The 12,942-nt window shown below is 41.1% G+C and overlaps 1 protein-coding gene across 8 annotated transcripts in view; it reads right to left on the bottom strand.

Moving 5' to 3' along the window:
* The window catches only part of UNC5D (unc-5 netrin receptor D), a 412,207-nt gene that overhangs the window by 138,352 nt on the left and 260,913 nt on the right, over nt 1-12,942 (bottom strand). For all 8 annotated transcript variants that reach the window (XM_043536305.1, XM_043536308.1, XM_043536304.1 and 5 more), the window contains 2 exons: nt 10,698-10,916; nt 550-693 (listed from right to left, as the gene is read on the bottom strand). In XM_043536305.1, coding sequence (XP_043392240.1) covers nt 550-693; nt 10,698-10,916 — 363 coding nt within the window. The remainder of the gene's footprint in view (nt 1-549; nt 694-10,697; nt 10,917-12,942) is intronic.

Raw genomic sequence — 12,942 nt, forward strand, 5'->3', positions numbered from 1 at the left:
CCCATTTTCCTGTTCTCATCCTGCTTCCCCCACATCAGCCCACACAATCAATGATGTGTTTCAATATTCAAAAGCAGATCTGGAATAGCAGAACACAAAAGCCTCTAATGTATTCTTGCATATTTTTCTGAAAAATGTAGCAGACATACATTGTTAAATGCTTCTGCAGATGTCTTTAGACCTTTGCCATCAGCACAGAGCAATAGGGCACATTCCAGTAGGTTTTCAATTTGCATTAACATTTATTTTTGCATTGCATTGTTACGACACCTGTGTGCATGCAATCTAAGCAGAATCTCTAAGAGAAACAGACTTGCTGAGTGCACTTCAAAGAAAATCATCAACCAACATGAAAATAAAAAAGGAGCTCCGAGAAGGCAGCATCAGAACAAATATGGCGTGTTTTCTCTGACGCTCCTGTAGTATTTCACAGGGAGCCCTAAGAATGACAACAATACTATCCTAGTGCCCGGTTACCTTTAACCCTAGCATAACAGCCTGTTTCCATTCTTTGAAAAAGCTTGAATAGCACACACTTATTCCACTTACAGGCTATGCGGACTGATGCCTTCCTGCTTTTTGAGGTCCCTAAATGGCTCCATGCAACACACTGACACCAATAATCTTCTGGCCCATGAAAATCCTCCACTTGCTGCCTTGTCACATTGATGAACACCTCTCGAACCTTCAAGCCTGAATAGGAAAGATATAGGAAATTAGCTGATATAGGACATCTTACTCAGGCATAAAGCTAAGGTTGGCGAAACCTTTTCTCTTTAATTAACTAATTCCATTTTTAATCAAGGCAAAGCTTTAATTACTTTGACAATAACATATTACTGCTAATTAAATCTGAACAGCTGAGTAGGTCAGAATGCACAAGTCAAAAGAATTATCCACTGAGTTTGGGCTTTGAAACAATGTAATATCTGCCTTAGAAACCTTTTCTTTTGTGCCTTTGCTTTCCAAATGTTTTTATTTACTGATTTGATTTGTTTATAAATTACAATAAAAGTGCATCCCCATCCAGCCCTCTTGACAACCTGTTGAAAATACACTGACAGACCGGTCAATTAACGCTGATCAAATTAAACACCCGGAGACAACATAAGTGTGACAAGAATTGATTGACTGACGTTGCAACCCACCCCACACTCATGAGGAAGGGAGAAAACGTGAGCCTTGCACCGTGCACCAGGGTGTCTAAGACTGGCTGCTGCAGTCCTTGGGAGAAGTGAGTTCCCAAGGTCTGAGGTCCTGATGGAGAATGCCCTGCCAGCTGGCCTGTCTCTCTTGTACTGATGGGTTAAGTAAACCAGCCACCATTTAAAGCACTGCCTTTCTTTACAGTTATCACGGACAATGGTGTTCATACCATTCAGACAAGCATCTTGTTCGTTTTATTCAAGCTCCTTTCACAGGCCCCTATGCATGGTACAACCACCCTGAGTTCATCTGCAGTCCTACATTTAAGTCCCTCTTAAAGGCCCATTGGTGCTGTGCTAACTACGGTAAATTTAGCTGATGTATCTATTAAAACAAGTCTCAATTTGTTATTCCCCTTTCCCTAACTTATGCCCACTTATCTGTCTGTCCTTAGACAGTTCTTCAGGGATTAGTCATCCCTTCTTGTATCGCCTAGCCCATAATAATTATAATAAACATCAAATGCATTGATCATAGTATTCTAGAGTTGGTAGAACATATCTTATTGTGGGAGCAAACAGTATAAATTATTTTAAGGCAAACAGGGATCTGCCATATTGTTATGAGTGCTAATGAAGAGCAAGATGTACCATACACAAGTTGTTATGCGGACCATAAGTTTTCCCCAGATGAAAATTCTAGCACTGGTTCTGTGTTTGGGCATACAATTTCGGGGGGGGGGGGGGGGGGGGGGGGGGGGGGGGGGGCGAGAGGAATAATCTCTGCTGATAATACATCAGAGAAAAGTTTACAAATATTTCCTCAAAGTTGCACTAGTTCTAGGAGAAGCATGAGTGAACAGGTTCATTTTCAACTTTTACAGTGTTATAGGAGGCTCATTTTCATTACCAGAAAGATGCAAATAACTCAGAAAGAAGTGAGAAAAGAGTGAGACAGTGACCAGGAGAAAGGATTGCCTAATTAAGAATAAAGAGGAAGAGAGCTAAATGTTCTCTCTCTAATTGCTATAGTCTAGCATTCACAATCTGCTCGGCATGGGAGATATTCAGCAGGAGGTTCCTTCAACCCAGAGGGGCTTGACTTCAGGATTGAGGGCATGCATGGGACATACTTAGTGAGACCTGCCATTTCTGACACATGCTGCTGCTACAGCTGTTTTACCTGATCTAAGAAACACTCTACCTGAGAGTGGAGATGGTCTGCTTTGAAGACTCAGAAGGCTTTAACTCTGGTTCTAGCAAAATGGGACTGGGAAGAAGAGGAGGTGGTAGTAGAGAGAGAGTTCATTATGGGGATCCTTCTGAGGGTTTCAGGAGTTCATAGAGTTCCAGGGGACGAACAAAAAAGGTGATATTTCTCTTCAGAACTAGCACACTCATTCTCACTCACTCACTCACACACACACGGTATATAGCAACAGTGGTATCCTCATATTTTCAGTTCCACAAAAGCACAGAACAATTGGACTGAGGAAAGCAAAAGAAAAACCACACAGCTAGCAAAGCTGCCAAATGCCATAGAAAAAAATCCCATAATTCACTTCTACTGAGCTACTGCAAGAGAATTGAGGAGGCCGTAAGCAGAGTCGGTTAGAAAACCGAATTTCTGACCTATGGGAAATTCTGACATTTTGATATTTGTTTTTGTTCCAATTTGGAATGACACCAATATTTCAAATTTTTTCATAGAATGGAAATTCGGAACTATTTCAATCTGGAAATATCAAAATATTTGTTTCAATAATGTTGAAATTAAATTAACATTAATATTGTAATGCATATATTATACTTTACATTTTAGGTCTTGAAAATGAAATGAAATTAAATGTTTTTACCTAGTCAAAATGAAATAAGACTAAATGATTCATTTTAGCACTTTTCCATTAAAAATCTTGTTGAAATCTAAACATTTCCTTTTTTTTTAAACCAGCTCTAATACCGAGTCCATCAGGAAAATTGTTTTCATGTATAACTACTTCACGGAAGTAGATACTGTGGTTGTGTCCACTCCCTTACAAATGCCCTTTAAATGTGATTGCTTTCATCTTATTGTCGCAATGGCCCAAAGATTGCTTTGTGTCATCTTGTCTAACATTCTCTTTCAGAACTGAGCACTACAGACAGATGCATCCTTTCTGCTGTTTGCAAAGGGCATTTTAGGGGCTCCCAGCTATTTCCACCTTGGTTCAAGAAAGACACCATCTCACCGCCAGGGTAAAATGATATGCTAAGGATAGCCAAAAATCAGAGAGGGTGAAATAACACTTTACACTACAAAGTGTGGTCCTGATTCTCCTCCCCTTTACACTAGCAGTGGAATTCTATTCACTTCATTGGAAGGTTCTCTTTTCCTACGCAAGACTGAGAGGAGAGTCAGGGTCCATGCATTCTTCCCCTCCCTAGACTGATAGGCTGTTGCTGTTAGCCACATCTTTGACACTCAGTGTAGGACAATCTGGGGGAGTGGAGATATAATCCAAACCCAGTTAAAAAGGCATCACAAATAATTTGAAAGATCGCTGGTCATAAAAGCATTAATTTGAAAATGGTGCACATTCATTCCTGCCACTTTTTTCCCCTCTCTCCCCTCCTGTGCCATCCTGAGATACTTATTTCCCCTTGGCTGGAAATGAATGGAAACTCAATCTCAAAATATTTCATGCCTGTGAAGTTTATAAAGCAGCAAGGAATTTCTAAACCTGAACTCCATAAATTGGCTTCCACTTAATCTCAGGCATCATTAACAGCTGGGTATTTCACTTCTGAAAGGCATTAGGAAGTCAACCTGTTCCTTCAGTAAACAGTAGAGATAAGGCCCACCAGGAATACTAGAGGGGAGGTCAAATCAGCAAAACAAAATTTTTGCTACTTTGCCAGCAGCTGTTAGAGAACATTTTACTTTCTTTCACTTACTCTATTTGCTTTGTCATACAGTGGTATGGCCAAACCTGTGACCTTTTATAAAGGTGTCTCATTAGCCTTATCAGTCACTCAAATGCTCATTCTGTAACAAGCAAGCACACACCTTTCTTGTTTGTTTTGTTTAAATACGCACACTGACGTTGCAATTCTGAACAAAGCTGTTTATAAAGAGTTCCTGTATCTTCTGTCATGATGGAAACACAGCAAGGGATTATGAAACACACACAGCCCAGAGAGCTCTGCAGTGCTATCTGCAGCTTCCCTTCTCTGTAACACAGCACGGTGGCAAAGACACTGCATGCCCCATGATGAAAACGCCCCATCTCAATTCGAACCACTCAGAGAAATGGAGCCTTGCATGCTCAGCCAGGTATGTAGGTTGATCTCTGTTTTAAAGAGGAGGGCAGCTGCAATAGGCTCCATTGGGGCAGTCCTGAATCAAGGCAAGTTGCTAGTGCAGCTCTTAGCTGGACAAAGTGTGGGCACTCATGCCATATCAGGTGACTTTCAGATGCATATATCTGCCTAATGCAGCACATGATAAAGCCATGCTATATACCGCAGCAACTTATTATAGTTGGACTCTTCCAGAACTGCTTAAAGTGTTTCATAGCCCTTGTGCTGCTACCAGTTTACAGAGATTCTCCTTCTAACTTGAGTAGTAAGGGTCTGGAAATTAGTCATTATTACTATGAAATTTTGAGCAATCATCATTCTGGATTTAGCCAATTATGGCTTTAGTTTTGTTAAGATATGTTATCTCCAACCTAGCTTTCCCCTTCTCTGACATGTGATTTAATCCAGCCAGAGATATGAGCCTAAATTTTCCAAAAGCGATTAATGTTTTTGAGTGCCTAAGCAGAAATTCATTAAAAGTCCCTGGTTTTAAGAAGGCACGTGCTCAGAATTTCCTGAAAAATCAGATCCCTTTACGATGCTGCAAGCGAGGCAGCCAAAATATTTGGGAAATGCTTAGAAATACTTATTTCTTCATCAGAGTGCAATCCTATTTACAACTATTTTAGAAAAACTTGGGCAAAGTAGTCCTATTTGTGGCAGAAGGAATGCGCTGCAGTTCCTCATCACTGCAGTTCTCCCAATAGTACCAAGAAGGTATATCCACCTACCTCCTACATCTCAAGAGATACCAGCAAAATTGTTCCTAGGAAATGTCATAGGCAGAGCCCAAAATCAATGCAAACAAAACCTAGCATATCATAAATACGACCAGGATTCTACCTGATAACTTGCATAACTCTAATAAGCACTGAAAGTCCAACCCTTTAAATTATTGTGCAAATTATAACCGTCATCTTTTGTTATACAGTACAGCCTTACAGAAAATAAAATTAGGATTGTGGTACTGATATGCTAATAAGCTTTCTGTGCTGTTGGATGGTTTAGTTGCAGATAGACTAATGCTGGCAGCAGATGAATAATTGCTCTGTATGTACTAAACATAACGCAGCAGCACAGAACTTCATCATTTGTCAGCTTTATTTGTTTAAATGAGGAAAAATGCTGACAGCGGTTATTGCTGTAATCCTTGTATTTATCAGAAAAGAAAACTCTAGTTACTTTTCACAGGTCTGATCCTGTTGGGAACCCCAAAGATGAAGTATTTTAAAAATAATTTGAGGTGCGTTCTGGAATGTTCAAGCAAAAAAAGAAAAAAAAATCAGAGAAAGAAGTTATGCCTTAATTTATTTTTTTATTACAGAAGGACCTAGAGGCCCCAACTAAAGCTACATGTCACACTATGAGCTAGTTGTCATTCCCCTGCTTGTGTACACATACTCATCAAGCTAGCGTGAGTATAATTAGCCATGGTAGCACTGTAGCAGCCATTATACTATTCAGGTTTAAATATCAGGAATCAGAACAAGCAATCACATTCATGACCTGTCACATGCTTTCAGACATGCGACATTTTTGCCACGTCCTGAGAAGTGAATGCTTTGTGACATCAATTGTTGAAGACTATAGAATGCATCAGAACCTGTGGACCACAAAAGGAGCATTAAAGTAATTTTTCTGTATTTGAGAATCTATATACAGAAATAGAGTTTTACATTTTGTGCATCTCATTAAAATGCAAAGAAATTTTGAGATTAAAAAAATGAGGAGTCCTTGTGGCACCTTAGAGGTTAACAAATTTATTTGGGCATAAGCTTTCGAGGGCTAAAACCCACTTCATCAGATGCATGGAGTGGAACATACAGTAAGGAGGTATAAATACACAGCTTATGAAAAGAGGGGAGTTGCCTTACCAAGTGGGGGGTCAGTGCTAATGAGCCAATTCAATTAAGGTGGAAGTGGGCTATTCTCAACAGTTGACAAGAAGGAGTGGAAATCACTTTTGTAGTGCTAATGAGGCCAGTGTAAACAAGGTGGACCATTTCAAACAGTTGACAAGAAGGTGTGAGTATCAGCAGAGGGAAATTAGTTTTTGTAGTGACTCATCCACTCCCAGTCTTTATTTAGGCCTGATTTGATGGTGTCCAGTTTGCAAAGTAATTCCAGTTCTGCAGTTTCTCGTTGGAGTCTGTTTCTGAAGTTTTTTTGTTGAAGAATTGCCACTTTTAAGTCTGTTATTGAGTGTCCGGGGAGACTGAAGTGTTCTCCTACTGGTTTTTGAATGTTGTAATTCCTGATGTCAGATTTGTGTCCATTTATTCTTTTGCGTAGAGACAGTCCGGTTTGGCTACGCATGTATATGGCAGAGGGGCATTGCTGGCACATAATGGCATATATCACATTGGTAGATGTGCAGGTGAATGAGCCCATGATGATGTGACTGATGTGGTTAGGTCCTATGATGGTGTCCCTTGAATAGATATGCGGACAGAGTTGGCACCGGGGTTTGTTGCAGGGTTTGATTCTTGGGTTAGTGTTTCTGTTGTGTGGTGTGTAGTTGCTGGTGAGTATTTGCTTCAGGTTGGGGGGCTGTCTGTAAGCAAGGACTGGCCTGTCTCCCAAGGTCTGTGAGAGTGAGGGATCATCCTTCAAGATAGGTTGTAGATCCTTGATCATGCACTGGAGAGGTTTTAGTTGGGGGCTATAGGTGACGGCTAGTGGCGTTCTGTTACTTTCTTTGTTGGGCCTGCCCTGTAGTAGGTGACTTCTGGGTACCCTTCCGGTTCTGTCAATCTGTTTCTTCACGTCACCAGGTGGGTATTGTAGTTTTAAGAATGCTTGATAGAGATCCTGTAGGTGTTTGTCTCTCTCTGAGGGATTAGAGCAGATGTGGTTGTATCTTAGAGCTTGACTGTATACAATGGATCATATGATGTGGTCTGGATGAATGTTGGAGGCATGTAGGTTTCCGGTATAGGGTGGTGTTTATGTGACCATCACTTATTTGCACTGTAGTGTCTAGGAAGTGGATCTCTTGCATGGACTGGTCCATGCTGAGGTTGATGGTGGGGTGGAAATTGTTGAAATCCTGGTGGAATTCCTCAAGGGCCTCCTTCCCATGGGTCCAGATGATGAAGATGTCATCAATGTAATGTAATGTAATGTAAGTACAGTAGGGGCATGAGGGGACAAGAACTGAGGAAGCGTTGTTCTAAGTCAGCCATGAAAATGTTGGCATACTGTGGGGCCATGCGGGTACCCATAGCAGTCCCGCTGACTTGAAGGTATAAATTGTCCCCAAATCTGAAATAGTTGTGGGTGAGGACAAAGTCACAAAGTTCAGCCACCAGGTTTGCCGTGACATTATCGGAGATACTGTTCCTAATGGCTTGTAGAATACTGTTGAGAATAGCCCACTTCCACCTTAATTGAATTGGCTCGTTAGCACTGACCCCTCACTTGGTAAGGCAATTCCCATCTTTTCATATGCTGTGTATTTATACCTCCCTACTGTATGTTCCTCTCCATGCATCTGATGAAGTGGGTTTTAGCCCACGAAAAATTACACCCAAATAAATGTGTTAGTCTCTAAGGGGCCACAAGGACTCCTCGTTGTTTTTGCTGATACAGACTAACACGGCAACGACTCTGAAACCTGTCACCATTTGAGATTAAAGGGACCTCACAGCTCATATTGCCTAATACCACAGCTAGCTCAACTGTGCTTCCTGAGCTAAGAGTACATCCATCCATTCTGCAGATTAGGTGCCTGCAGGCTGGAATACCTGTAGCAGTAATTTAAACATGGATAATTAAAAAAAAGACATTCCATATTTCTTACTACCTTTTTTTTTTAAAACCCATCTAATGATTAAGTGAAGCTAAAATGGCTTTTGCATCTTCATCCTAGCAACAAGATTAAAGTGTACTTATATTAAATCAGATTGTATTTATTAGACGGTGACAGTATGCCACAATCTGCAGGTCCTTTAGACAACAATAAATAATACTCCATATACCTCAAAAGCAGTACAGCTTCCGCTTTGAGCAGAGATACCAAGAACTAAAGTCTTGCACTAAATAGATTCTCCAGTTTAGCATATTTTGTAAATTGTATACAGATTCCTCTGGAAGTAAACAAAGGAGGTACCAGTACCATCCGATTTAGCCCAAAGGGATAGAACATGCAGGGTTGTAGAGATACGTCTGGGCAAGTATTACCCAGTGTTCACGTCACACCTATAAATTCCTTTGTAATACACATGTACCCATTATCTCACAAGTATAGTTCCCAGAATTAATGGAATCTTCCTTTCTAGCTTTTGAATTGGAGATTCCACTGGTACCATTTTCTGCTAGAGGTATAAAATGTAAATTCTCAGAACAAAGAGGCACAGCTGGAAATCCGCTCTCGTCATCTGCAGTATAACACCCAGCAATAAATAGAGTAACGTAAATTTTTCAAGTCAGCAGGACTTATGTGGTTTTGGAAAGTTTACACTAAATTACAAAATAAACAAGTAGTTGAAAAAAAATGAACCCAGGTCTATCCCTCAATTTAAGGCTGCTGAGCTATCTATCCATTTCCACCCCAACTCAATTTAAGGCTGCTGAGCTATCTATCCATTTCCACCCCAACCCCCACCCTCACCATTAAGTGTCTCAGAACAAGATGTAAACATACAAAAAGACTAAAATACCCATAAGCTATTTTGGAACACTTTTGAGACAAATGAAAAATTAAAGTTTCGTTTACGGTTACGGTGTATGCAGTCTTCACTCGCATTTTGGATTCTGACGATCCAAACGAGAAGGATTCTGACCATATATCCATGTTCAAATAGTAAAAATTTTTGGTCAGTTCTAATGCTGGGCTTCATTCAAGCTTGCAATTTTTAGGTTCTATATCCAATGTGTAATTTCCTGGGCCACTAAGTCCAAAAATCTCAATGTTACCTGTGCAATTTTTTTTAAAAAAATTGTTGCTCTCTCAAACAATTTTTAGTTCAAGGCTTAGAAAACATAATTGCAGTGTGGACAAGACATATTTTCATTAACCATATGGAAGAAAAACATTTAGAAACAACATTTCTTCTATATTGATTCAGAAATGCCTTTGGAAGTAAAGGTTATGCCTATTAAATGCTTTTCAAAAAAGGTAACTGTAAAGATTAAAATTCATCCTGAATAGCATTTACAAAAAGCCTTTAGGGTGAAATCTCTTCAGAATCTATCACTTACACATGAATGTCTTACACCACCAGCATTATAGATATGAAACTTCTTTTTAAATGGTGGCATTTTCCCCCCAAAAAGGAATGTACTGGACTGACAGAAAGGATGTTATATCTACACAGCTATTTCCAAGACATGGAGTTGCCTAGCAATCTTGGAATTTAACAGGAGGAGGAAGGTAATAAAGAAAACAGAATTGTGAAATTACAAGAGGGTGCTGCTTTAAATTGGTTTTCAATACTTATCAAGTTGCCTGCAAATGAGAGGTGCTATAGGATGGTCTAGGAGCATGACAAAATCTGCTGATCATTTTTTCAGCACTCTCCCTTCTCTATTTTCAGACACACTTTTACAAGATGCAATGCTCCCACTTAACCTCATTAGCTCTCAAATATCCCACAGAGGGGAAAAAAAGCATTCAAGCCATACAGTTTAGTAGCACCGCCACAGACTTCCAAGCTCATCCCCGCTGGGTAGGGACAAGGGGTTCCACAAATGCACAGGTTTTCCCTAGATGTAGTTCATGCTACAGATGTCTTAACTGCAATATTGCGGACTCTTGCGCCCTCCAAACCTCTCAGTCATTCTCTTTCGAGGCCTAATCCTACTCTCGTTGATAGCAGCAGCAAGAATAGCAGCAGGATCGAGCCCCTAACCTCCTCTTTAAAACTTTGGCTGTATTAAACTTCATTCCCCTTTACACTTATTACTTCCTGCAGCCCCACTCATCTTTCCTCTCTCCCTTTCCCTTCTTGCTGTGTCTATTCAGACAGAATAGTTAATTACAGCTATACATTTCAAGGCTAACCTTTTCCTACACTATCTCCATTCACTGCTCTGACTTACTTTCTTTTAGGAGCTGATTTCCTCAACTTTCTGAAAGAGGTGCCCTTTATTCTTCCCCTCTAAATTTCACTCTCTCTCTACATCCTATTTCTCCCCTCTGCCTTTTGTATTTTGCCAATAAGCCATGTATTCTAAGATATTTTCACATGAACACATTAGTCCCACTCTTACCTGTACTTTCATCCATGCTTTCCTCAGAGACATGCTCATTTTGGTGGACCCATTCACCATTACACTTGAAGAAAATCTGCATAGCTGGCATGGCTTTGCATCGCAAGGCAATGGGGTTGCTTTTAATGATGTAAGCATCATCTGGTTCTTGCATAAAATGAGGCAATGTTCCAGGAGCGGATGGAATAGACTCAGGAAGGGCTTCACTGTTGTCATTTCCTGACAGGAGAGAAGAAAGGAAATGTTTGCATATTGGAACCGATAAGAGGGGACAATGACTTACATGTTTGCCCATAATTCAATAGGAATACTTTTGGTTTGGGTTCAGTTAATACTCTGTTTTCTACCATGTCATTTTGCTGCCTAAATAATACCTGGAATCTTCTTATTATCTAGTTGTATTATGGTAGCACCTACGGGCCTCAATTGTGATTGGAATCCCATAGTGGTAGGCATTGTACAGACCAATAGTAAGAAAGAGCCCCTTGCCCAAAGAACTTGCCATCTAAAAATAGTTAAGACAGACAAAGGAAGTATCATTATCCCCAATTTCACAGATGGGGAACCAAAGCACAGAGAAATTGAGTTGCTCAAGTTCAAACAGGAAGTCTGTGGAAGTACTGGAAATTAAACCCTGATTCCCTGAGTCTCAGTCCAGTGTCTTAACCACAAGAACACCCTCCTCTCAAATACTGCATTTAATTTCCTTTAGGTTTCAGAGTAACAGCCGTGTTAGTCTGTATTCGTAAAAAGAAAAGGAGTACTTGTGGCACCTTAGAGACTAACCAGTTTATTTGAGCATGAGCTTTCGTGAGCTACAGCTCACTTCATCGGATGCATAGCATATCGTGGAAACTGCAGAAGACATTATATACACACAGAGACCATGAAACAAAACTTCCTCCCACCTCACTCCCCCGCTGGCAACAGCTTATCTCAAGTGATCCTCAAGTAGAGCCATTTCCAGCACAAATCCAGGTTTTCTCACCCTTCCCCCCCCCCCACACACATACAAACTCACTCTCCTGCTGGCAACAGCCCATCCCACCATCAACCATCCCACCATCAACCTCAGCCTGGTCCAGTCCACACAAGAGATCCACTTCCTGGACACTACAGTGCTAATAAACGATGGTCACATCAACACCACCCTATACCGGAAACCTACTGACCGCTATTCCTACCTACATGCCTCCAGCTTTCACCCTGACCACACCACACGATCCATCGTCTACAGCTAAGCTCTGCGATACTACCGCATTTGCTCCAACCCCTCAGACAGAGACAAACACCTACAAGATCTCTATCAAGCATTCTTACAACTACAATACCCACCTGCGGAAGTGAAGAAACAGATTGAAAGAGCCAGAAGAGTTCCCAGAAGTCACCTACTACAGGACAGGCCTAACAAAGAAAATAACAGAACGCCACTAGCCGTCACCTTCAGCCCCCAACTAAAACCCCTCCAACGCATTATTAAGGATCTACAACCTATCCTGAAGGATGACCCAACACTCTCACAAATCTTGGGAGAAAGGCCAGTCCTTGCCTACAGACAGCCCCCCAACCTGAAGCGAATACTCACCAACAACCACATACCACACAACAGAACCACTAGCCCAGGAACCTATCCTTGCAACAAAGCCCGTTGCCAACTGTGCCCACATATCTATTCAGGGGACACCATCACAGGGCCTAACAACATCAGCCACACTATCAGAGGCTCGTTCACCTGCACATCCACCAATGTGATATATGCCATCATGTGCCAGCAATGCCCCTCTGCCATGTACATTGGTCAAACTGGACAGTCTCTACGTAAAAGAATAAATGGACACAAATCAGATGTCAAGAATTATAACATTCATAAACCAGTCGGAGAACACTTCAATCTCTCTGGTCACGCAATCACAGACATGAGGGTCGCTATCTTAAAGCAAAAAAACTTCAAATCCAGACTCCAGCGAGAAACTGCTGAATTGGAATTCATTTGCAAATTGGATACTATTAATTTGGGCTTGAATAGAGACTGGGAGTGGCTAAGTCATTATGCAAGGTAGCCTGTCTCCCCTTGTTTTTTTCCTGCAAACCCCCCCCCCCCCCCCCCCAAGACGTTCTGGTTAAACTTGGATTATTGCTGTGCACATTGTAAGATGAGCTGTTGCCAGCAGGAGAATGAGTTTGTGTGTGTGGTTTTTGGAAAAAAGGGGGGGGTGTGGGGGGGGTGTGAGAAAACCTGGATTAG

Source organism: Chelonia mydas, chromosome 26 (genome assembly GCF_015237465.2).
Source record: "Chelonia mydas isolate rCheMyd1 chromosome 26, rCheMyd1.pri.v2, whole genome shotgun sequence".
Classification (NCBI taxonomy): domain Eukaryota; kingdom Metazoa; phylum Chordata; order Testudines; family Cheloniidae; genus Chelonia; species Chelonia mydas.